Genomic DNA, 27,407 nt, shown 5'->3' with positions numbered 1-27,407 from the left:
CATCAACTACTTCCCCGACGACGACTTCTTCCCCGACGTTACAACCTCCTCGACGACATGGCTGGCGAGGACACCATCCCCAAGTCCAGTGCTACTGCTGCTGTTGTCCCGTATGTGTTCCTCTCCTTTCTGTTCAAGGTCCTACCACAGTTCCTTGTTTTGGTGTGTGCCCGAGATATGTTAGGTTCTTGGGATCTACAAAATACTGCTGGAGATGGGGAGTGATCGGTAAGTACCATACAACTTTCTGGGGACATTTCTTCCCGGCCTTCTTGTATCGAGAAGCATTGCACACCGGACAGCTTGTTTTTTCCGTGTGCTCCTTCCGATAAACTATGCAATCGTTGATGCATGCATGGTATCTAACATGCGGCATATCAAGAGGGCACACGATCTTCTTGGCCTCATCAACACTAGTAGGACATAGATTCCCCGCGGGAAGAACATCCTTTAGGTGCTTGAGATGCTCATCGAGGCTAGTGTCAGTCCATTTGTTTTTAGCCTTCGTCTTCAGGAGTTGGAGTGTGAAACTCAAGCAGGTCACCTCAGGATTGCAACCATCATACAGTGGAGTGTTCGAGTCTACCACCAGTTGCTCCAGCTTAGCCTCCTCACTAGAAGCAGCTCCCTCAGTACTTGTCTCCTTGCAAAGAAGTGCTTGAACATGAGGGTCCCGCACGATTGAACTTAGTACGACGAACTCTGTTGCGTGGAGTCCACGTTCTCTCCGCCGCCATGTCCGGCCCCTTCTACTCCACCATGTCCGGCCCCTTCTCTCCGCCGCCATGTCCGGCCCCTTCTCCGCCGCCATGTCCGGCCTCTTCCCCGCCACCATTATCGATCATCTCTTCGTCTTGCCCCGTGTCGTCATCGCCTGCCCCGTTGGCGTCCTCAACATCCTCATCCTCATCTTCAATTATCCATCGAGTATAGCCATCCATGAAACCATTCATGAGTAGGTGCGCTTCGACACGACCATCGTCATAGGGGTCGAGCCAAACCATTCCTTTGCATTTTCGACATGGACATAAAACCTCTGTCCGGTTATTTTCTTTCATGTCCTGCACCGCCAACCGCAACCACCTGTCCACGATCGTTCCACTGACCATCATGAATGTCTGCACGGTAATAACAAACAAATTGATTATAAAAATGCGTGCATGCATCAAAGTCATACAAAAATTTGGCATGACCTTCCCTAAAAATATGACATATATAGATCTAGAGTTTGCCCGGAATTCGCCCAAAGGGAAATAAATCGACATTTTGGCAAAACATAGGCAACTCAAAAGCTCAATTTGGCATCAACACATGCCACACACACACAATTTCCATCATATTGCCCAATTATCATATCACACACACATACACATGTTTCCATTTTGCAAAAGCACGAAATTTTAATCACCTCTATCTCGAGATCGAGCACACGGTGGAGATGATGATGTAGGGAGATCAAAAGTGCACAAAGCTCTTCTTGACAAAGATAGATCTAGTTAGGGGGCAAATAGGTCACTTAACTAAATGCGACATCTACCTAGCTAGCTAATTTGGGAGGAGACAACTTCAACTAGTGGAGGGGGAAGGAAAAAGAGAAAAAAGATGCATTAATGGAGGTGGTGTAGTTAGCTAGGAGTAATGAAGAGAGAGAAATGTAGGTAGAAGAGGGAGAGTAATGGGGGAGAAGTATTGAGGAAGAAGAAGAGTGAGAGAGGGAGGATGTGGGAAGTAGGGGAAATGGAGAAGAGGAGATGGGGGAGGGGAGGACTGGTGGAAAAAGGTGGTGGGGCTGCGTCTTAGCAGTAGCGCGGGAGGAAAAACGCGCTACTGCTAAGAGCATAGCAGCAGCGCGCTTTCCTCACACGCGCTACTGCTAAACGGGCCAACCGTGTGGACAATTTCAAAATTAGCAGCAGCGACGTGACTAAAAAGCGTGCTACTACTATTGCATTAGCAGTAGAGCACTTCGTGACGCCGCGCTGCTGGTAAACTTAGGTTGGTGTGTACTGTCGGTCGATTTTTGTAGCAACGCGGTTTAGACATCACGCGCTACTGCTAAATTTACATCAGTAGCGTGGTTTATGTAATCTCGCTACTGCTAATTAGCAGTAGCACCTCTTTTTGTGCCTCGCTGCTGCTAAGATTCTGTGTATAAGGTTTTCCCTAGTAGTGTGTAGCTATCGTACTGTGATGTTATAATATATTTATGTGCCTCATATGAAATTGGCAAACAGTTGTTCGATATGAAATGTGAATTTGCGTGATACTGGAATTATTAATTGTAACTAATAAACCTGCTAAATGTGTCATGGACCATTGCAAACGGTTCTAGAAGAAAAAGCGTTTGCAATGGATAGCCCAATGCCACACAGTTTTCTTCATCAAATCGCGTGTGATATAGTTGATAAAAACAAACAGTTAACCATGACAAACCGTGTGTGATAGTTACACCTTTCACAAACGAGCCTACACATAAAACTATGTGGAATGTACGTGTGAACAGAAACATCTTCCCTTGATTGAATATGTGGGATGTACATAAGAACGGAAACGTATTCCTTGGATTGACTATGTGTGATATACATACGAACGGAAATATTTTTCTAGGATTCACCGTGTAGGATATACATACCTACGGAAATGATTTTCTCGGATTACCGTGTGGGATGTACATACCTATGGAAATGATTGGGTTTCGATGCCTTACCCGATCGCACACGGCCCTAGCCTGGGTCCCAGGAGGGCCTATCCTCGCCGATTTCTGGGTCGTGTGCGAAGGACATGCTATCGCACACACTCTCTTGGTGACGGTTCCAAATGTCGTCGCGGAAAGGGGTTAAAACTGTTTGTTTAGGACCGACGCACACCAGTGGAAGCTGCACCAGGTGTTCTTGTTCCCGGGCCGGGATGAAAGCAAATATAAAAATTCAGATAAAGACCCGACAACGAAGAAGATAAACAGACGCGCCATGCGCAAGTTTAGCGGCGCGTTGTCCTCTTGGAAAGTAAGGGTGAAAGCAAGGATCACCGACAAAAAGGGGCCCTACTCCGAGATTGTAAAGGATAATCTGACAATTACGGAAAGCGGTTCGAAATATTCAAGGCGGCTTGCGTTGCCGAAGCTGTCAAAGAAAAGACGGAGTACATGAAGGGGCTTCAAGAGAGAAACATGGGGTGCCACAACCTCGGAAGTCGTGGTTACACGGGGAAGAGGTCCATATGGGCCAAGGAGGACGTGGAACGCGAAAGTCTGGGCATCCCAGACCCCTTGTAGGAGTTCACCGTCCCGCAGGAGCGTGACGTCCTCACGGGCCAGTACCATTGGGACCCAGTCAAGAAGGTTTTCGAGACGGGCCCGGCCACGACGGAGTTCATGAGACTGCTGGTAATTTTAGTTTCTAATCAATTTGACTGCACGTTTCGTCATATTTGTAAACGATCCTTGTTCCTTTTGCAGAGAGAGCAGCACAAGATTGCGGCCGAAAGTGACTCGCCATCTAAGGCGTTGGCGAGGCCCAAATGGGACACCCCTTTCAACTGGGCCTTGAACATATTGAAAAGACTCCCGGTGGACACTCAGTCGTCGTATGGACGCGTGCACGGCGTCGGGGACGGCGCCATGTGGAAGAAGTACTACTGTGAGACCACGGAGGAGAGAAAGGAAAGACGGAGGTTAATTGAAGAAAACATCAAAAAGAAGGTTGAGATTGCGGTTGAGAAGAAATCAGGTGAGACAATCAAAGCAGCGGTAGCTGCTGCAAAACAGGAGATGGCAGCTACGTGTGGTGTCTTGGTTCCGGCTATCGTAAGTGTTGGGGAACGTAGCAATAATTCAAAATTTTCCTATGTGTCACCAAGATCAATCTATGGAGTCATCTAGCAACGAGGGAGGAGTGGATCTACATACCCTTGTAGATCGCGCGCGGAAGCGTTCAAGAGAACGGGGTTGATGGAGTCGTACTCGTCGTGATCCAAATCACCGATGATCCTAGCGCCGAACGGACGGCACCTCCGCATTCAACACACGTATGGAGCAGCGACGTCTCCTCCTTCTTGATCCAGCAAGGGGGGAGGAGAGGTTGATGGAGATCTAGCAGCACGACGGCGTGGTGGTGGAAGTAGCGGGATTCCAACAGGGCTTCGCCAAGCGCTGCGGGAGGAGGGAGATGTGTCATGGGAGGGAGAGGGAGGCGCGAGGGCTTAGGTTAGGCTGCCCTACCTTCCCCCCACTATATATAGGGCCAAGGGAGAGGGGGGCGGCCTTGGCCCTTCCTCCAAGGAAGGGTGCGGCCAGGGAGGAGTCCATCCTCCCCAAGGCACCTAGGAGGTGCCTTCCCCCCTTTAGGACTCTTCCTTTCCCTTATCTCTTGGTGCATGGGCCTCTTGGGGCTGGTGCCCTTGGCCCATATAGGCCAAGGCGCACACCGCTACAACCCATGTGGCCCCCCGGGGCAGGTGGACCCCCTTGGTGGACCCCCGGACCCCTTTCGGCACTCCCGGTACAATACTGATAAGGCGCGAAACTTTTCTGGCGACCAAAACAAGACTTCCCATATATAAATCTTTACCTCCGGACCATTCCGGAACTCCTCGTGATGTCCGGGATCTCATCCAGGACTCCGAACAACTTTCGGGTTACCGCATACTAATATCTCTATAACCCTAGCGTCACCGAACCTTAAGTGTGTAGACCCTACGGGTTCGGGAACCATGCAGACATGACCGAGACGTCCTCCGGTCAATAACCAACAGCGGGATCTGGATACCCATGTTGGCTCCCACATGTTCCACGATGATCTCATCGGATGAACCACGATGTCGAGGATTCAATCAATCCCGTATACAATTCCCTTTGTCTAGCGGTACGATACTTGCCCGAGATTCGATCGTCGGTATCCCGATACCTTGTTCAATCTCGTTACCGGCAAGTCTCTTTACTCGTTCCGTAACACATCATCCCGTGATCAACTCCTTGATCACATTGTGCACATTATGATGATGTCCTACCGAGTGGGCCCAGAGATACCTCTCCGTCACACGGAGTGAAAAATCCCAGTCTCGATTCGTGCCAACCCAAAAGACACTTTCGGAGATACCCGTAGTGCACCTTTATAGCCACCCAGTTACGTTGTGACGTTTGGAACACCCAAAGTATTCCTACGGTATCCGGGAGTTGCACAATCTCATGGTCTAAGGAAATGATACTTGACATTAGAAAAGCTTTAGCATACGAACTACATGATCTTGTGCTAGGCTTAGGATTGGGTCTTGTCCATCACATCATTCTCCCAATGATGTGATCCCGTTATCAACGACATCCAATGTCCATGGTCAGGAAACCGTAACCATCTATTGATCAACGAGCTAGTCAACTAGAGGCTTACTAGGGACATGGTGTTGTCTATGTATCCACACATGTATCTGAGTTTCCTATCAATACAATTCTAGCATGGATAATAAACGATTATCATGAACAAGGAAATATAATAATAACTAATTTATTATTGCCTCTAGGGCATATTTCCAACAGTCAGTTGGAGCAGGAAAAATCCAAATAAAGATGCTCATAGCAGCCCGCACCAGCTCCCGCACTAGCCCCTGCACCGGCTCCCGCACCTGCTCATAGCAGCCCGTCCTCCGTCTCGGACATGCTCGGCGGTGCTTTCGTCTTTGGCTAAGCTCGACGCCCTAACGGTACCTGTCACACCGGCCCTCTTCAATAAATGTATAATCTCCCGTTTTCATTGCCTTTCGGATTTCTCACTTTGCAGACATGTCTTTGCAGGCCGACGTAACCTCATAAACCATATTGTACACCATTAGCGACCAGAAGGTGGATGTGGGGAAGGCGACGATAATGAAGCCGAAGGAACAATTGTTCCACAGCCGGCCGACCCCCCTGACGTCTTCAAGGTTTCCATGGCTAGTGTCAAACCGGGCCACGAGAATTTGGCTCCTCTGATACTAGGAGGGATGAGGACGAGACCCCGCGGCGGCTTGGCAATTGCAAGGGGTGGGTCCTGTTGTGGCTAAAGAGTCTGCTTCATCTGGAGGCGGCCGGGAGCACACCCGCGACCACACAGCCTCAGCAAGGTATGAACATCAACATCCCACCTACCCAATTAGCGTCGCCTGTTATCTCGGGTGATAGCGGACATGGTGAGGAAGAGGCACCATTAGTCGCTGATGACATCGCCAAAGATGAGGATGACGATGACGATGACACTCTACAGTATCTCAATACTGGAGCCAATGACGATGGAGGATTGATGGCTCAGCAAGATGAGTACTCAGGGTTTGAGCGTCATGAGTCGGTGCCTGAATTGCCGACTCCAGAGGCTGAAAGTATTATAGACGACCTTCCAGCACCATATAAGCATAGGAAGAGAGCGAGGAAAGACAACAAAGGTGCTCCTATGATCCAGCCGCCTCCGTAGCCCCGGGTTCAAGACCGTATACCTATCAAGGGTGCGGTGAAATACCATATCCCCGGTGAACCAATCCTACCTAAGGCAGCGGTAGATGCCACATACAGCGATCTAAGGAGACTTCATGATGATGTGCTGCAGAGAGAGAAAAGCCTAATCACCTCGGAAAATGCAGGATACCCACTCTATGTGGTTAACGTGCCGCGGTAAAGGTCGTACGTCGACACATTCCCCGCAGAGAAGTTCTTCCTTCAATTCGATTAAATCTTTGACATGTTTCACTTGAAGAAGTTGGATTTTACGTTTGTCCGCCTTTTTGCCTTGTACATGAACTACATCATCGGGATTGAGCAGATACCTTATATCTGTGTCGCTGACTCGTACTTCATGCATGAGGGTTTCTTGGTAGTCTTCCCAGTGCACCGTGAATACGCGAGGGACCACATCATCGAATTCATGGTTGCCAATAAGGATAAGGAGACGATTCTCGTGCATTATCATCCCATGTAAGTCATCCGCGCGGATATCGTTCCTTCGATTTCAATCATTCATTTGCACGGTGGAGACTAATTTGAGGTGTACTTATTTTGCACAACCACGGCGCGACGTCCTCATCATCCTTTACCCCAGATACTCCCACGCTCTTTACTTGGACTCGTCGAAGAACATGAACAAAAAGGATTACACCCACATCAAGTCTGTTCGCGACAGTGCTATATTTTTCTACGGCGTACGGGGTGGAGAGATCAAGACCAAAAAGACAAAGAACCACGGGCCCGCCTTCGGCCATAACACCGACTTCTTCTCCATCCGGCAACTGAGTGATACTCTTAGTGATGGATTCTATGTCATACACCACATGCTGGAGTACAGACAGGATCAGCAGCACCTTCGCATGTCACCTAAATCCGGCGATGCCCATATTCTGCAATGGGCAAAGAACCTAGGAGATATCCCGGATCATCGACTTCGAGCTGAGTTCTATCACATCCAGCGTGAACTTGCCCAAATCATCATAAAGGAGGTCCTCTACAAAACAGGGATGTTCTACGAGGAAGTGCAAATGTCGCGGGAAGACGTCCGAACACACGTAGCCGCTCAGTGTCTTGACCTGAAGCCTTTCACTAAGCTCGGGGACTATCTCCCTGACTTGGATGGATGGCACGACATGTTGGAGTGATTGTCGATATATGACAATGTGTCCGTTTAGTCCATACTTTCTGTATGACGAAATTTTGAGTTATGCACGACGAAACTTTATTTGTGATGTAATTAAACCGTCCTCCTCAACTAGCGAAGATCACTCTAGTTAGGGCATGCATTTTGGGTACGATGAACTTTGTTATTTATGCTTATGATATGTTGCTTTTATTTTTGCCAAGTATGTCTCTTTCTATTTCTCAACTATATATGTTGCATATCATCGACTCATGTGACGATGCAGGTGCATAGATCATCGATGGAAAAGAAGTGCTATGCCAGGAGTATACGACGAGTGGCCGGAGTGTCAGGCCCAGGTGTACCGGTTTCCGGTTTCCGAGTGACAACCAGTAGTTAGTTTAGGTTCACACTAGTGCGAGATAGGGATATGAACCGACGCCTCGAGAAGTACTATATTATGTACGATGAGACATGTCATGTCACTTGTATAGCTATATCATGATTATGATGTGACAACATGATTTGTGTTGGATGATATGATGAGACTATTATGTGTGTGATATGATGAGCATATTGCATGTTTATGATATGATTAGAATACTGTATAAAACCTGTCCAAAAACATCGCAAATACGCAGCAAAAAAACATATGAGAAAATATAGTAGTAGCGCTCTTTAGCGCTACACATGAAAACGCTACTGCTAAAGCACTTAGCTATCACTTGTGGGGAATAAATACACCTGCCTAATGAGCAAGAAAATCTTGATCTTAATTGGTCTTGGTCTAGGTTGGGGATTTCAATGTACTGAATTGACTTCAATTCCTCATATGTTGCGAAGTTGGTGGCTTGCTAAAAATAACCTATTTATTCCAGGAAATCCAATTCGGCTCTTGGAAGCATATGCGCCTGGCCATCAAAAATATATTTTGCAGACGTCCAAAAAAATTGAAAGAATAAATAGATGTATTGATTGTCACACTAAAATGCTACCTACAAAATTTTAGGAGGAAAGATTAAGTATTTTGATATGTGCAAAAAGAACAACAAGTCGAATGGCAAATGTTACCTCCAAATGTTACTCTTATTTTTGTTTTTTTTTTCACCGACGAAGCAGTGTCATCCCGTTTCGCATAAAAATTATCAAGCACACTTATTACACTAACAAGAACATCTACAAAAAAATCAGAATTTTAAAATTTTATTTACTATTTATTTTGAATTTACTGTTCATTAGGGAGCATATGCACCCCAGAGCCAAAATGGCCCTCCCATTTATTCCTTACATTATTGTTCTTGTTGATTGTGATTTGTGGGATCCTTTCATGCCATGGAGAGGCTTAAGAAACCTAAGAATCTAGGGTCTTGCTGATAAGCATGTTATTACATGTTTTTTAGCTTGTGAAAGTTAGAATCCTAAACAGAAAAAATTGTTGTATGACTAATAAATTGCGAGAGTTGAGTACTCTCGAACCTTCTTATTGCTGATAGAACCTATTTATTTCTGTCTTGGTACTTCACCCTTAGTTCTGAAAAAATATAGGTATGATCGATATCTTACTACTGGTTGTACCTCTATGTGCAATTTTACACATGGGTATGGGCACCCGCGGGTATCATACCCGCATGGGCAGGGTTTGGGCACAATTTTATACCCACGGGTAGTACCCGTACCCTGCCTGTTAAGTCATGGGTAGGGCACGGGTATAGTCTTGTACCCATGGATATACCCATACCCTACCCGTTTATACTGACATGTTACATATTGGGTGAATGATATTTGGTGAAGTGTGTCCTAAGCATTTGAATCTATGTTAAAGTTGTCACCAGTTGTAAATTTGAATTGAGATAATTGTCTTGTACTCATCTATCTGTTATTGAGTTGAGATAAATGTTTATTTTATCAAATGTGCTATTGATGAATGTAAAATAGTGAATAAATTGTGTACTGTTTGATTTACTCGTTGGGTACCCAATGGGTATGGGTACCCGTCGGGTATGGGTACGGGTAAAGTTTTGTATCCATGGGTATGGGTATGCTTAGAATTTTGTACACATTGACTACACGGGTATGGGTATGATATTGCTCTACCCGCCCCATACCCTACCCATTGCCAACCTTATGTGCACCCTAGCTTGAACTAAGAGAATTTCATGTGTATTTGTAGATGAACCAAAGAGAACCGAATTCATCATTCCATGTATTTGTGTGGCATGTGATGTTGGAACTTTCGGATGATAGTTATATAAGTTTTGATCTAAAAATTAAAAAACATAGTGGTCCCAAAATGAACTTGGTAGATCATCGAGACTGTTCTGAGAAAGTAAACTGCAAAAGGGCACATAAGCAGATATGCTGGCAAGCTGCCATGAAAACAGAAGAAAATAATAAAGAATGTGAACTGAACCCATCACAAAATGACCATTTCCTCTCGTTCTAATAAGAATCGTGAAAAAGGAAGTACAGCCTTCTTTGCTAGGTACAATATGTTTCGATATCTTAACACTGTAAGAGATACATCGTGGGAATTTCATATGCTCAATCACATCGGGTGTGTTTGGTAGTCAGAGTGTTTACCTGCAAGCGTGAGGCATTGGGATTTCCGACTCTTATTTAGTTATAGCCTGGATAGTTCACAAGCAGAAATGGAATTGGTTAAACCATTTTTTTCAACCATCTGTGTTCATGACTCTGGTGCATGTTTGCAAGAGGAATTGTCCACTAACAACTCACACTTTCCACAACAAAAACGCACTACCCAAGCTATAACACTGAAAGTGTTTGCAAATGATGTTTCTGGGAGAGGCGGGGTTGGAATAAAACATGGCAATCTTTGATGATTCAGAGCATCTCCAACAGCCGTGCTACGTGCCGCGGGCTAAAAAGCATTTGCAGCGTGTGGTTCGCGAGTTTTTGCGCGGCGCGGAGCGCTTGCTCCAGAGGCCGCTGCAAAGTTTAGCACGCGCGAGCAGCCGCTGCAAAAAAACTGCGTGCGCGTTCTCGCACAAACAACATATGCACTCCAAGCACAACCAAAAAGATCAAAAATAAACAAAATAAATCAACAATAAATAGTTCAATTTCATTATTACAACTCAAACAAATAGTTTATCTTGCAATAGACCAAATAGTTCAACAATATAACATCAAACGCACAAACCATGATGCTCTTTGTCAGCTATTCCATGCCCACCACTCCTCAATGAGATCCTTTTGAAGATCATCATGCATTTTCGCAAAATAGTGCCTTATCAATCTGTTGTGGGCATCGATCCTATCCCTTCAAATTTTCTGCCGACCCATAACCGAACCACCGTGCTTCGGTTTTTTATTGATGTGCATAGCTAGGATCATTGCAAGATCCTCCTCCTCTTCAATATCAGATTCTTCTTTGAAAGAATCATATGACGAACTCATCTACAATGTTCAATTTAAACTAGGCTATAAAAACTACAAACAACAAGCACCAAATTCACGTAAAAAATGTGAAGTTGAAGCAATACATACCTTGCAATCGTTTTATCAAACACCTTGTGGGCGCCCAGCAGCAGTGGGCGGTTGGGCGCTGTTCGTCAGAGGAATGGCACGCGCGAGGGGCGGCGGTGACTGGAGGGAGAAGGAGGAAGCGGCGGAGGCGCGGGGATAGGCTGGGGAAGCACCGGAATGGTTGGCTGAACAAATGGGGTGGTGCGGGCGGCGTCGCCGGCGCCTAGGTCGGGGTAGGTGGAAGTCACCAGCGGGCGCTTGAGTGTGCGGTGCGCGGTAGCGGGCGTAGCAAATAAACGGCGGGCGATGACGTTTCAAACCGCGCATAGAACTCTGTATGCCATGCGCGCAGTTATTGCGCGTCCGCTGGAGCTCGCTTAGCGAGTGCGCACGCTAAAAACCACAAATTTCCGGCACGGCGCTTATATAGCGTGACTGTTGGAGATGCTGTTAAGTAGGGGATATCTGCTCATGAGGTGGATCTAAAGAACAACCTGAAAAGGTGAGTTTGGAAGAGCATATCACGCGTGACGAGGAAAATTCTTGTGTCACTTCAGATCTAGAAATGCAGGATAAGACAGCTAAAGAAATCCTAGAGAACCAAGCCGATGAGAACCTTAGGTTCGGCAGAGGATGGTGCAATGGATACTTTTTCTAAATGGTAAACGTCTTATATTTGTTTACGGAGGGAGTTCAAAAGATTTGCTTTTTATTCAGGAATAGTGACTGATGTTCTAGCTACCATAGTACTAATGCTTACTGCGTAAATTCTTCAGAGGTATTTCTTATCAGCCACACAACACAACGGTTTCAGCCATTACGTATTGTGTTTCTGTATATTGGGGTTGCTGATGATCATCCTCTCAAAGCAAAGCTAGACAAGGTAACATTCTTTGTCTGGAATTTTTTCCCCATGGCATTTAATTATCTATGGCATGACAAATCAAATTTTATTGTATACAATATATGTAATAAGCATGCTCACTTCTACACCATTAGATTTTTATTGCATCATTAGTCAATTTTTATTGGCGGGAGAGGCGATAGCATACTACTCACCCTATTTGTTAGAGCAGGTTGTAGCATATGGCCTTGACAAGTGAAAATACAGAGCCGTCCGGTTGTGCTGTCTCAAGCTTGAGTTCCCTCCGAGACTCACAGTACACAGACCCATTCCTTCGTATGCACAGCAGCGTTGAGTTCTCACAACTAGACAAGATGAAGAAATGCTTGAATATATTTTCCTCCCCGTACGCTTGCAGGTAACTTCATAATGAAGATCATGGATGCCAGTAGCCAATGGCGTATGTCAAAATGAGTATATATCTTTTCCATCGGAAAAGTGTGTTCTACACATTCTAGCTTCATTTCTCAAGCAGTATTTCTTCAGAATTTTGGGGGCCTGGTGCAAAATATTAAATGGTGCTCTAGATTTTTTTATAAATCCTACAACTAAAGAACTAATATAATCAAATCATACTTCCATTTTAATGTATAACTTCTAATATGTGTTATTTCATACAAAATATAGGTTACTTCATATAGTATTTAGAATTAAATATATCAAACATGAGTGCTAAAAGAGGAAAGTTAGCGCTAAATTAATAAACTGACCTCATGTGTTACAACATGATGTACGAACACCTATCTTCAAAAAACAGTTCTGCGAATTAATGTGAAGTCAGAACTTAGGCTGCAGATCACAAAGTAATTTACTAAATGTCAATCTATCTAAAGCATATATAATGAATAATTCTATAGTTGGTTAATTATTAGTTATGTACTAGTGTATTGCACATTGTTGAAATTAGCTAGACAAACTATAAAGGCAGGAAACTAATACCGAAACATTCGCCAAAACATAAACACGAAGTTTTGATGGGTGTCAAATAACAAAGATTACATAACACATACGGAGTTCAACTAAGGTAGATATAGAAAATGATAAGGGATTTATGCCATTATAGTTCAAATGACACTACGACATCACAGAGGTCAACAAGAGGCGCTCATGGACTTCAATCCCTTTTTGTTTTTCATGTGTGCATAATTGTTACTACGCTCTGGCACAGGCTTCAACATAATATCTTTTCGTAGGGTCCCGGGTTGCAAAAATGATATCCTTTTTTCAAGGACCCAAGCCCAGCGAGAAGCCTGTCTTGGTATCGGCGATGGTCCTTGCTTCATTACCAAGTCAATGACCTGGCCAAGGTTATCCAAGTCCAGCTAAGCCAATTCTTCCCTTCTTGCTCACAATGCAATTTACCTTGCAAGACCACGTCTACGAAGTTTTTCGTTCGTCTAAAGGTCATGTTTCCTTTTCTATTTATGTTCAAACAACTTTCGAGGGCACTCGGAGAAATAGTACTTGGAGAATTCCCTTGAAGCTGCATTCAACTCATCGACGGTGCCAACCGACGCCTGCATCGCTTCTTCAATGACTACGCATTCATGCTTCGCCGCCGCTTCAGCAGTACACTCAAAGAAAATCGGTGCCACCCTACAATTCAACAAGTATTTTTTACCGTCATCATTACCTTAACCCTAACCCAAACCCTAACAAAACCACTAACCCTAATTCTAGATCTTGCTACCCCCGATAATGTTAGGCACACAATACATAGTCAAGCACATGCTTAACTCTAAAATGGATCATATACAGTGATTTCACCACAACAAGAGCAAGAACTAGGGTTTGCACAAAAGTGAGCAATGCAAGCAAAATAGATGATTCCAACCAACCAAAATGAGGGGGGTGAGAGAGATTCTTTGAGTGATGAAAATGATACAGATCCACTAGACAAATCTCAAGCAATGGAGGAAGATTTGAGAGGTCCATGTGAGAGGGAGAGAGGTGGAAGAGGGACTATGCTCGGGGGAGAGAGGGGGTGAAAGGGTAGGTGGGTGCACAGCCCCCACGCCAAGCACTTATCCACTTGAGGACCCCACCGCCAGGGGCATTGCCGGTAGGGCAACACATCCTACCGCCAGGGGCCTCGGTGGTAGGACCCTTTTCCACGTGAGCGGCACTGACGACCATTAGCCGTATGTCTGCCGGTTTCCTACTGCCTGGATTACTGGCGGTAGGGTTTGTTACGCTACCGTCGGGAGGTTGGCCATAGGAAAAGGCATATCTTGGTTTTTTTTTTTTGAAAATGGAGTTGATCCTGCTCAACTTTTTAGAAAAGGTCGAAAGTGTGAATTTATCCTCCGCTGCGACCGTGATACATATTTATTGGGACAAGCAAGCATTTTTGGAGTGAACGAACCCTGTCCGAGCTGCGACGGTCGACGAAAAGTTGCAAAACGAGTCGTCGATGCCACGAACGGTAAAGCAGAGGCGCGGCGAGTCATGCTGCGAGGGACGGTGCAGCGGCCGTGATAGAGAGCGGCTCACGATGATGTAGCAGGAGACGCCGGCGTGGCGCGGACTGCACGCAGAATAAACTAACAGTCTCCTCCTTTTATTTCTGGCGCAAATGCGTGTGAGAAGCTGTTTGAGAGAGTTGAGCGAGGGAAAGGGACGACCAAGGACATCAGTTGACATGCAATCAGATGAACGTAATTAATTAGATTGGACGGCTATTAGGCGACGGGCCACGCGCTTCCAACTGTCAGCCGGCGCCTAGCATAGGCCATTTTATTTTGTATTGATGGATTCGCGTCTAGTTATTTGTTTTTTATACTGGCTATTACTTTCCTTGATAAATAGTAGTATCAAATATGGGCAGTGCTAGGCGTCAACGGGCTGATCCACGCGTGGGATCAGCCGGCTCGACCACCGTTCGATTTAATCGTGGATCCCCAGGACTGCATGCACATGTCACTTTCATGCTGACGTATTGGTGGACCACGATTGCTTTTTCTTTTGTACTAATCCATGTACCGCTCCCTCTACTGCTGCGCTAGTAGCCCACACCATGTTCCTTTCATGCTGCTTAGCCAACCTACGGTGTATGTGCTGCTCAACTACCTTAGATTTTGAGCAAGAAGTGCACGGACGCAGCTACCTCAGTTCATTAGTTGCTCCCAGTAAAGAGATGGAAACACACAAAAAAGGAAAACACTTGCATTCCATCGGCTGATGCGCGCAGGACATCATCCGCATGCGCTGTCATCCGATTAAACATGATCGTACGGTGCGGCAAGCCATCATGTGCGATCAACATGTGCCTAGATTGCAACGTCATTGGCGTTTCTGAGACATCATCATTGTTGCGGAGGCGAGTTTCTGAAACATCATTTGCAAAGGCGTGTTTGCAATGTCACCGGTGTTTCTGAAACATTGGCGTTGTTGCAGAAGCATGTTTCTAAAATATTGTTGCAGAGGCTTGTTTCTGAAACATCATCCTTGTTGCAGAGATATGGGTTTGTGAGCTCACGGGATTGCAAGACGACACATGTTGTCAAGCCCCTTTGCAACACACCACATGTTATGAAGCGATCGAGCATCCCATCATGGCTCCCTTTTTGAAACATGGTGCATGTTGTGAAGTCTCCTTGCAATACGATGCATGTTGCGGAACCCCTTTGCAACATGATGCATGTTGCGAAACCCCTTTGCGGCATGACACATGTTGTGAAGTCTCTTTGTAAAATGGTGCATGTTGCGAAACACCTTTCCAGCGTGACGCATGTTGCGAAACCCCTTTGTGGCGTGACACATGTTGTGAAGTCTCTTTGCAAAATGGTGCATGTTGCGAAACACCTTTCCAGCGTGACGCATGTTGTGAAACCCCTTTGCAGTGTGACACATGTTGCGAAGTCTCTTTCCAGCACGAGCCATGTTGTGAAACCCCTTTGCAGCGTGATGCATGTTGTGAAACCGGCTTTGTTGCATATCATGCTAACCATTTAGCACTCGGTGGTCCGACCTTATAGTAGCTTGCGGCGTGCGGGACGCCGTCCTTGCGGATGTGGTGGCAGCATCGCGTAGCTGGCTTGCCGGCTTGTCATCCAAAACAAGTCTTGCATCTTGCTATGGAGGAAGCAGCACACGTAATCCAGGTAGCGATGCACGGAGTAAATTTTATTGTGCATGGCAGCAAGTACACTAGCATGCAAAGGAATCATACCATAGGCCATGGGGACCACTCAGGTGCAAAAGGTGGGACAAGCACAGGTGTGCAAGAGAAATCAGGGACCAGTGCGCGCCCAACAGAAATCGTGATTAGGCGATCCGACGGCTTAGCGCGTGGCGGCCGGGTCCAGTAAAATCAGCCGCCTGATTTGAAGTATTTTCCATCAAATATATACATTTTAGGTGTCTTATAAAAAACATCTGCACTCTCTTCTCTCGCCAAAGAAAAGTCAAATCACCATTGATTCACGGACGGGCTTGATCAACAGGAGTATACTAAGACCTTGTACAACGCTGGTGCTAGCTGCATGGCGCTTCGAAATTTTCTTTAACCCTCAACGCGTAGTGCTTGGTATGAGGTGCTAGCTGGGCCCTTTTTTTTTTGCCTGCGAGGCACTGAGTCGAGGCATCGTGACTTGAAAGGAGCGGTTATTTGTTGTAAGCACTGGCTGGCACCGGAAGCAAGACTTTGCTTCTGCCATCCGTCCTAAGCACCTGTGTAATCCATTCTTAGAAAAAAAAACCGGATTTTCTTCTTAGGCACCTGTGTAAGCACTTGCGGTTGTACAGGGCCTAAAGAGAAGAAAGGGAGGCTCTTGTCATTCTGATGGACCACCAAACCAGGTGCCTAAGAAGAAAATCCGTTTTTTTTTGGGCGACCTGTGTGCCCGCCCTTCTCTTTTCTTTCCTCTCTCTGGCCCTCGGGCCTTTGAGTTTACTTGTTGTGCACCCATTCTGGGTTCCCTTGTAGCTCGCTGTTCTTACCACTGATCAATGAATTTGGTAGCAACTACCAACATCCAAAAAAAACCAGGCCCTCTCCTTTCGGCGTGTCGTCATGTTTGTTTGACCGCGTCGCAAAGAAAAGTATACATACGTGAAATGCGGCCTCCCCTCCCCTCCCCTGCTTTTATATAAGGAGCCGGTGGAGAAGCGTCCTGATGGCTCCAAGCGCCAGATGACCTCGTCCTGACCGTGACCCACTGCTAGACCATCCAGGCTTTGACGCAATGCTTCCCAATCCTCACTCTCTATTTACCTGAAAGGACACCCGAACTGAGGCGCCCATTGCCCGTTCCACCAAATTTCCGCCATCTTGGCGGATTGGTCTGAGGCGATGGCAAATAACCGTGGAAAAGCCTGGGATAACCGCTCCTCGCCACACCAAATATCTGTCCAAAAACACGTGGCTTTCCTGTTGTGGATTGTAAATCTAGTCCCGAGAGGTCTTGAGCCGTACTATTTTTTGCGGGGCAAAGGAGATCTTCATTACTTAAGGTGATGCATCATTCTTAGAAAGACTAACAACTTCCTCAGTGCCTCCTCCTAACCACAACACAGTGCGAGGAGTACCCCGCCCATAGGTAGTGAGGGAATGACTAACTTTATCGAGCAGTACTTGTTCGGTTGTTCTAGTAGTAGAACAATGTTGCTTGATGTTGGTATCCAAAGCCATTGACACTGAGTCCCTCAGGCGTGCTTTTTCTTTTGGCTTCCAATTATAAACCTTCATATCTTTTAAATAAAGATTCCAAATTAAGTTATGTTTTCATATTCGTGTTTCCCGTGTCAAGGGCACTCAAATAAGATCCATTTAGAAAATGATTTCACGAATTCAAAACAACATGTTAAGTTTCAACTCTTGAAACTTGATCCAAGCGACTGATAAAATCATGATTTTTTGGCTACAACCAACAAAAAATTATTTTAAATTTTTTATCTATGACACTTGATAAGAGCGAGCGAGAAAATCATAAGTTTCAGGTAACCAATCATAAGTTTCAACACTTGAAACTTAAAATTTACTTGCCTTCATGCGGGATGCAACTACTTCATGAATCGTGAGGCAATCGAGCGACCGGGTAGGGCTTGGCAGGTACTTGACCCGGCACGTGCGATTTCCAGGTACAACCAGGGATACACGCTGAATCTGGGGGGTGGGGTGCCCGTACCATTTGCTATTACCGTCAAGGATGATATAATAAAGGAAATGACTGCTTGTCCTAATTGCACATGATACTAGTTTATTTGGTAAACCAACTACAAAGATATGCAGTGCATAATCTTCTGTTGAAATTGTCTCATGCACTTTCAAGATATGCACTGCTTTGGTAACGACTGACATGTGCATAGCCATGATATATGATTTGGCTTATTCAGATGTCACCGTCCCTATCACTTTTATGGTCTTGTGGACGATAGGATAGGATTTTTTCCCTTAACGGTTATATATTATCTAGATGACCTCACGTTGATTCAAAACCTTGTAACAAGAAATACATAAATAATTGCTAAAAACAACTAAATCTAATGGGAAGACATTGTAAGCATGAAAATCAACAGACACAATGAAGCGAATGAAAAGAGAAAAAAACTTTTGAAATTACAGTTAAGAGAGTCATTTCTAAGGAAAATATGAAGGATGACTAACATGTATGTTTTGACGATGTAGCAGCGTTGCATGCATAGACTAATGCAAAAAAAATACAACTTATGACGTAAATGCATGGCTTGCTTATGTGGCATGATTATGTCGAGGACAATCTAGATGATATCCCGTGCGTTGGTGTTGTAATCTTGTTAAGAAATGCATAATTAGGTTCTACATAAAGAAATAAAACTGGTAAAAATAAAATTTAAGAGTATTCTTCATTTAGATTTGAAAATATTTCAAAAATACAAAACATATAAAAATGGTGTATAAAAGAGAAAAATACTAGATTCAGTTTAAAGAGTGTCATTTCCAAAACAAAAAAGTCAATGATAATCTAGAAAGGTATGCTCCAAGCGCCCAATACATATACGGTGTCCATGAAAGTGCACAATTTCGTGCAAAAAATTAACTAATGACATACATGCATGAACTGATGATGTGGCATGAGATTGCTGCGTGAACACACTAATACAAAATGTAGCTTTTTACTTACATGCATGGCATGCTGATGTGGCTTTGCTGCATTCCTAGGAAAATAGGTAATGGGCTTAGTGCATGTCACCGTTAAATGCAATGCGATTTAAAACTCGCTTAGAATGCACTATTGCATGTTGCATGGTAGAAGGTTCTCATGAATATATCGGATGGATGCTAGTGCACCAAGTTAGTAAATCTAACGGTTACAAAAAAAAAGTTATGATGTGGAAGTATGCATGTTGACATGTAGGATATGTAGTGGGTTGTACTTATTTAGGAATCGAGGAAACAGGAGGACTAACAGTTAGGATGTACAAAATTATGGATAGATAAAAACCTGATGAAAACCTATGGATAATAATTCACCAAGGTGAGAGTTCCAAGTATAACACAATTGACCTGTGAAGAAGTGAACAGATCTTTATAACACCCCGGCCATAGTCCTCAATTTCTTGGCTATCACTTGTGACCTTGACTGACCCCATAGACCAATATTAGGCTTTCTATGCACTTTGTGCTTTTAGAAAAAAAGGTGCACCTTGTTAATCATCCTCACTTAATACGAATGATATATTGCTGACGTAAAAAATATGCATCTTATTTTTCGGAAGCTCGTGTCCGAAGAACCTGCAGGTTACAAATGTATGGGATGGGCTAACTTATGACATCATGGTTTAATAGGAATGATAGACTACTGATATAAACAATGTGCACCTTCTCTACCAGAAGCTCGTCTCCAATGAACTTATAGGTTAAGCGTGCTTGGTCTAGGGTAATTTGAGGATGAGTGAATGATAGACTACTCATATAAACAATGTGCACCTTCTCTACCAGAAGCTCGTCTCCAATGAACTTATAGGTTAAGCGTGCTTGGTCTAGGGTAATTTGAGGATGAGTGACAGTCCGAGAAGTTTTTCCCAAGTGTTCAATGGAGGACAAAGTGCGCAAAAAAATACTAGTATTGTTCTATCAGGTCAGTCTATATCCCATATACTCCCTCTCTTCCAAAATATTTGAAGTTCTAGATTTATGCTACTGAAAAACATACCAACATCAACAACACCAAATTATTTTCATTAGATTTATCATAAGACATAATTTCATAATATATATTTGATATTTTAGATGTTAATTTTTTTGTACACATGGTGAAACTTAAGGAATTTTGACTTAGACCAAACACAGAACTTTAAATAAATGTTTTGAAATATAGGAAGTAGTAGCCAGGTGCAATGACCAGGAATTGGATGGATATGGCTAGGATGTTGCATTCTTGTTAAGATCCTCACCTTGAGATGGATTCTTGATATATAGGCTCCAGTTAGCTTTTTCTTGCGTCTGTACCTTGCACCGAAATCAATCACATATAAGAACCCAACAAGAAGGGAGGATTTGTGGCACATGTGTGTGGGAGCACACAAATTTCTGACCTTGTGATTACCTGACGATCCATCCAAAGTTACCAAGTTGGATTAGTAGGACGATCGTTAGCAGTAGCGCTGCTTTGGACCCGTGCTACTGCAAAGTAGCGGTAGCGCCTGCCTCTGACCTGCACTACTGTTAAGCCTCCACCTATAAGTAGTGTAATGACCATATATTAGCTTCTCAAAGCTTTTGACAGATCCATCCACCCCACCTCTCATGCTTTAACATTTCCTCTCCAAATTCAAATCTTTTATATCTTCTGAATGGAAAGTCCAATATTTTCTTTTTGCATATTCGTGTTGCTTGTGATGAGGGCATTGAAACAAGTCCACTTTTGAATATGTTTTGACAAGTTTTTAAAATTCCATCAAGCTTCAACTACCAAAACTTGATAGGAACGAATGATAAATTCATCAAGTTTTAGAAACTAAGACTTTAACCCGAAGCCCTAAAAACAAAGGAAACATGGTAAAAACTTAATATTACAACTATCAAGTTTTTGAAACTTGATAAAACCTTAAAAATTGCCTAAATGTATTCTAATTTGGCCTTGGTCGAAAGTACTTTTGCAACGAACATGAATATGCAAAAGCAGCATAATTTGTACTTTCGATTCAGAAGATATACTAGATTGAAATTTGGAGAGAAAATGAAAAACCATGAGAGCTGGGTGGATGGAGATGCCAAAAGCAGCGAAAATCCGGCATGCATGGATCCTAGTACATAAATTAAGGATTAATGATATAAAAGAGTTCACCTATCTTAAAGCAAATAGACGCCCACATACATGCGCTCTCTACGAATTTGACCCAACTAGACCTTATCGAACTCCACACACAAGACCGATGAACATGGCAGATATACATGGTTGTGGCCCTGCCGCCCTGCCTACATACATAAGGCCCATCCCAATGCTCCACCTTGTACATGTGCTAAGGTTGTCAACTAGGCAAAAAATCTGATGTGGCATGCTTGTTAAGAAAAGAGACAGTAGTATGGTGACCCTAGAAAGAAACGGTGCTAAGCACATGTACTTAGATAGAAACACAATTTTGAGTCTACAGCTAATTAAATGCATGAAGCTTAGCACCCAAAAGCTTAGTACCTATGCATTGGGAACTTGAGTTGCTAAGGCATTTAATATATTTAGCACCTCATCTAAGCAGATTTGCATTGAAAGAGGTCTAAGAGCCCACTATAATGGTGCTACCAGTGGGTGGATCAACTTCCAGACATGGGCTTGTATTCCTTTCAAGGTAACTCACAAAGAGGCATGGCTGGTATGGTAGATGATCAAGTCATTCGTTTTGGATTTAGGCAAGTTTCTTTGATCGATTCTCTCAAAATCTTAAGAATCGGACCTTCCCATAGATTTTCCTAGAATCTTGAACTGAGAACTTTTTGAAAAATCCTAGCCATTTAGACTCCCTAACTAACTAGGATTGTCAAAACAATATGCGTTCAAGTTTCTGGGAGAATATGCGGGAGCTCCGATCCTCAAAATTCTAGGAGAATCAGCAAAAAAGGGCATTACTATCATGCATCATATTCAAGTGGTTATTCAGTGATTTGGTTGGAAAATGTTTCTAGCCGGGCGACCAGCTGCGTGTCAGGCCGGTCGCCTCGCTCACATCCAGAAGTTGCCTTATTCCTTTATCGTTTTCCTATTCACATGTTTTCTTTCCTTTTTTCCTCTTCTTCAACCGAGCGAGCGTCCCACACATGAGCTCCACGCTTATGTGGTTTTCTCATCTTCATGACGCCACAGTGCAAACAATATCTCCCAACATTGAAACCACGAGAGCACTTCTAGCCGCAAGGGGGTGGCCCGCTTATAGTTGTGGAGCGAGGGGGTGCTCTAAGCCACGGCTGCCGCCAGTGTCCCTACTCCCTTTGGTGGACGTGGTGTCAGAGTTGCGAACGGCACGTGCAACACTGCCATTAGCGACACGAGGTGTCAACCGGCCATTGCTATTGCCATGGGGATGCTTCTAATCGTTGTTTTTTCGATTGCTATTGGGAGCGAGCAGGGATCGGGCCATCCAATGCTTGATTTAACCACCGAAGTGCGATGCTGGGAACAGCACCATGGCATGGTGGAACCAGTGTCTCGACTTGCTACGACTAGTGCCACTACGTGTTGTGACCGCCATCATGGCATGCTAGAACCATCGTCTCAATTTTTTGCGACATGCACCGTGGCATGCTAGAACTAGCATATCGACGTGTTGGGCACTTGGAATTGGGCGCCTCTGCGTGAAGCGGCCACCGGCGTGTTGGAACTAGCATCTCAATTTGTTGCGACCAGCACCATGGCATTCTGAAACCTATGTATTGATGTGTTTGATGCTTGGAGTTGGGTGCATTGGCATGTTGCGACCGTCGTCATAGCGTGCTGGAACTTGGGTCTAAATTTGCTACGACTGGCACCGTGGCATGTTTGGACAAGCCATTATGTCGATGTTGGGATTGGCCATCATCAGTGCAACGGTCCATGACCTCCAGTGCTGAGACATGCGAGCTGCAACCGCCATGAGGTGGTGCTGGAACCGGCGGCTAACGAGCTACAACTGGCATGGGGAAGTTCTACAACCGGTGATAGGCAAGCGCAAGCAAGCTGAACGGTGCGTAGCGAGGCTACATCATGGGTGTGACGACCAGTCACGGAGGCCATCCATGACGATGCGTTGACGATCATCGGGGATGTTGGGCCTAGGTGTGATGCGGATGTTGCAGAGAGCGGAGGTGACGTCGGGGTAGGGGGTGCTGTCGTGCCTCGTGAGAGCAGCACATGCGTGGGCGGAAAGGCGGAGTTGTGCGAGTCGGACGGCAGAAGGAAAATTATTTCGTCTACGTTGACTACACCATGCGGGAAGGGAAAAAGAGGCCATCGTACGGTTCTAACCGGCTGTCTCCAACAGCCCTGTTGCGACCAGTGAACGTTGCTGCTACTTGCTTTGCTTGCCTTTCTTTCTCCTGGTGTCTCTACGATTCTGTTCCTTGTCACAAAAGCAAAATTTAGTTCCGAGTTTCTCCTGCCGGACTAAATAAAAAGTGGTCCGAGATAGAATTTCAAAAGTGGCAGCCTTCAGTGCAAAGCAGTGTCAAAAATGTCTATTCCACCTATCAGAGCAAGTATGATAAGGGTTTTATATACTGCTTTACATAGCATTTTTACCTACGCGAACAATAAATACATTAAAAAATCTCACTTCTAAGAGCCTGGTTCTATACTTGCTCCTAGACAAATGTAGTAATTACAAAGAAAGAGAAAGAGATAAGGTTGAAAAAAATGCTAGCCTAACAGTCAATCTTATAGACCACGTTAATATATGAGTGACTGGAGATGGGGACTCTAAATGACATGACGGATGCATAAAACTATCAACTAGCTATAAGGCTGGTCATAATTAAAGTATCATAGATAATATCATACGTGTCAACTAGGCATTTTTCTGATGTGACACACAATCTAGTTCGGAAGGAAAGGATTGAGTATCATGATATAATACAGTATTGTATTAAATGATACAATATTATGTGTCATGTATGACAATAAATAAGGTCATTATGATATCAAGCTATAATACTATACATTATGAAGATAGTATCGTATATACTAGTATCATATGCATGATACTAGTATATGATACTCCCTATTGTGACTACTCTTGACCATGCTCTTATAATATCATCATATGAACACATTCTTTATTTTTTTTCACCAGGTTGACTAATACGCCCCAAGCTATAATGAGTAGTTTCTCTTCTTATCGCCAAAAATTGTGAAATGTTGGAGTTTGAAAGAAATATTGTAATGTTTGACGTCGATGGTAGTCTAGTTCTGACCTCACTTGGTTATACCGGGTAACGATGATGTTTTTACGTTGTTACCTTGTTGAAGGAATCTATCTCTACCTAAAAGCGTTGCTGTTTAAGAACCTCGTCATCTGTGTGTTGTTATGAGATAGTTGGTGCGAATATGATCATTGTTGTAGTTTGCTGATCGCGGATCTGATCACTTTGAGTTTCTTTTTTCTCGCCTACGCATAGGTTTGGTTTTATATGAATTTGTTATCTACTGGAGTGATTTTTTGTGTATACTAGTATTTGTTGTGTGTAGCCTAGTTATGCAAAGGCCGACTATATGTTTATTGTGTTTGAATCCTCTTGATGCTTCACTTTTTTGCCAATAAAATCTGTTTTGCAGTATCTGGTGTTCGCGTGCGCTGACTCGCGTGTGTGCCCATCAGTCACCCTGGGCCTAGAACTCGGTGAGGCATTCATCGTCCGCAACATCGGCGCCATGGTCCCCTTCTACTGTGAGAACAAGCACACCGGCATTGGATCGGCCATCGAATACGCCATCTGCGTCCTTGAGGTTAAGGTCATCGTGGTGATTGGCCACAGCCGCTGCGGTGGAATCAAGACCCTCCTCTCGCTCAAGGATGGCGCGGATGACTCCTTGTAAGCAGTGGCGGAGGCAGGGGCCCTGGCCCCCCCTAAAAATATGAATGTAGTGCTAATTAGTTGATGAACAGTGCAAAAACCAGTGATTATCTACTGTTAAAAGCCTATATTTCATTGATTTGGCCCTCCCCAGCCTGTTTTAACAGCCTTCGGCCCTAGTGATATAAATTTTCTGGCTCCGCCACTGCTTGTAAGTACGTAGCTTAGTTCTGATTGATTCTTTTTTTGGTCTGTTTCTGACCGGAGCTGTTTGGTTGGTTGGTCTCAGCAAATTTGTTGAGGACTGGGTCGGGATCGGGTTATCGGCTAAGAGGAAGGTCGAAGACGAGTACTCAGGCAAACCTCCAGAGGAGCAATGTGCCTTCTTGGAAAAGGTTCGCTTGCACCATAGGCCACCTACCATTTTATAGTACTTTACTTTCATATTGTAATCGATTCATTGGGGACGCGGCGTTTTAGCTCCCGGGTTCAGGTGAGCCAGAGAGTGAACAGTAAGTTTCTTAAAAATATTAGAAAAAAATAAAAAAGTTATAAATTTTTTGTGGTGAAATATGCTTGAGTGCATGATGTTCATGCCAAATTTCGGAGCATTTGAACATTTGAATAACTCTCAGCAAAAAACATAAATTTAGGGCCCGTGAAAAAGTTTACTGTCTTTTACAGTTTGGACCCGATTTTTTTGCCAAGAGCTGCTTAGATGTCCAAATGCACTGGAACTTGACACGGAGATCTTGCACTCAAGCATCTTTCATTACAAAAAAATCTGGAATTTTTTAATTTGTCAAGTAACTTTTTTTATTTACTGTTCATAGGGTGTAGATGAGCTCGAGCTCCGAATTAGATATTCGCTTCATTGGATGCATCAAGTACCTAATTTTCATATTAAACATCTTACATATGCTAGATGTGATAGTTTTTAATATAAATTTGGTCAAACTTCTTAAAATAAATTTGACATGCAAAATAAAAAAGCAACGGAGGGAGTAGTACTTAGCAGTTAGCTTGTAATGTATGCTAAATTTCTTTTGCGTGTGAATGATGGATTAACTCGCTGAGCGAGAGATCTCTCTTAATCGTTCTCGTCCACAGGCGGTTGTCGACGTGTCCCTCGACAATCTGAGAACCTACCCGTTCGTCAAGGATGGTGTGGACAACGGAACAGTCAAGCTGGTCGGCGGCCACTATGACTTCGTCTCCGGCAAGTTTGACACATGGAAAGCTAAAAATCAAACTTCCTCCCATCGCTCATCTCTCTGACCTATATAGATATGTACATATATCAAGATATATCGATCCATCGATATGAATGCCATGGAGTACGTACTCGTATTTCCGAGTAGTGAATGTCGGATGGCTTGGTGTCAGTTTTTGTAATAAACCATAGTATTTTCTGACGCAAAATTATTGTGTTACTATGTGATGCATAATCTTGAGACCCGCTTCGGTACAACCCCCCTTCTAAAACGTACAAAGGATAATATAGTCATTTCACATGTCGTACTTGGTTTTGTGAGTATGATGCGTAGCCTCCGGGACGTATACGTAGAGAAGATCACCCGCCTGGGCTGGCCCATGAAGATAGCGTGTAGCAGCGCTTCAAAAATAAAACCGCGCTTGCAAAAACTCGAAATCAGGACCAACTAAATTCAAGAAACGTGTTACAACCAGCTCGCCTAGCCAATGCCTTTGCCTAAATATCAGCGCGAAGCCTTAAGGATAAGAACAATGCAGAATAATTTTAAACACTTTCAACGCAAAATATTTTTTTGAAAACAAAACATGATTTTTTTGTGAATCCCAATCACTTTTCAGATTCTTGAACAAATATAAAATAAACTGAAACAGTTTTTTAAAACCATGAACAGCTTTGAAACACGAATATTTTTTAAAACCGGGACATTTTTATAATTCAAATTTTTATGTAAACACAAACAATTGTTGGAACGTGAACTTTTTTGCAACTCCAGAAAAGGAATGAAAAAACAACAAAAAATGTTGTAATTGCGAACAATTTTTGTAACAGAAGCAGAAGACCATCATTTTCTGAATTTTTTGAACATTGATTAATAAATATGAATATTTTTGAAATTCTGAAAATTGGTTTTAAAAATATTCTAAATATTGAAGGTTGAGTGGTCACTAACGATGCTCAATAGGCGAGACCATAACGTTATTTGCTTCGCTCGTTTTATCCGTTTGGTTGACAACTTAATGCGACGAGTGCCAATTAGGAAATTCCATATGTTTCGGGAGTAGCGTCAAATAGACGGCAGCACACGCAGGAGGCCGGCCGACTGGGCTGGCCCATTGGCGCTCACAAAAACAGAAAATAATTCACCAATATGATAGTTTTAAGTAACTATTTTTATTATGAATTTAAATATTTTTCCCTTCGAACCTAGCATGGATGCAACCCATGGGCATGCCCACCTGCTAGCAAAAGTTG

At 43.9% G+C, this 27,407-nt stretch overlaps 1 protein-coding gene across 1 annotated transcript; it reads left to right on the top strand.

The window, feature by feature from the left end:
• Window positions 1-57: 57 nt before the first annotated feature.
• LOC125519251 (carbonic anhydrase, chloroplastic-like) lies at window positions 58-26,345 on the top strand. The gene is made up of 5 exons (XM_048684114.2): window positions 58-162; window positions 3,458-3,805; window positions 24,702-24,958; window positions 25,230-25,335; window positions 26,051-26,345. Exons 1-5 carry the CDS (start codon window positions 58-60, stop codon window positions 26,216-26,218), a joined length of 984 nt encoding a protein of 327 aa, XP_048540071.2. The 3' UTR covers window positions 26,219-26,345.
• Window positions 26,346-27,407: the final 1,062 nt, after the last annotated feature.

This window comes from Triticum urartu, chromosome 7A (assembly GCF_056163025.1).
Source record: "Triticum urartu cultivar PI428250 chromosome 7A, HENAU_Tu73, whole genome shotgun sequence".
NCBI lineage: Eukaryota > Viridiplantae > Streptophyta > Magnoliopsida > Poales > Poaceae > Triticum > Triticum urartu.
The sequence above is the reverse complement of the archived record's forward strand: the minus strand, read 5'-3'. Positions and strand labels throughout refer to the sequence as shown.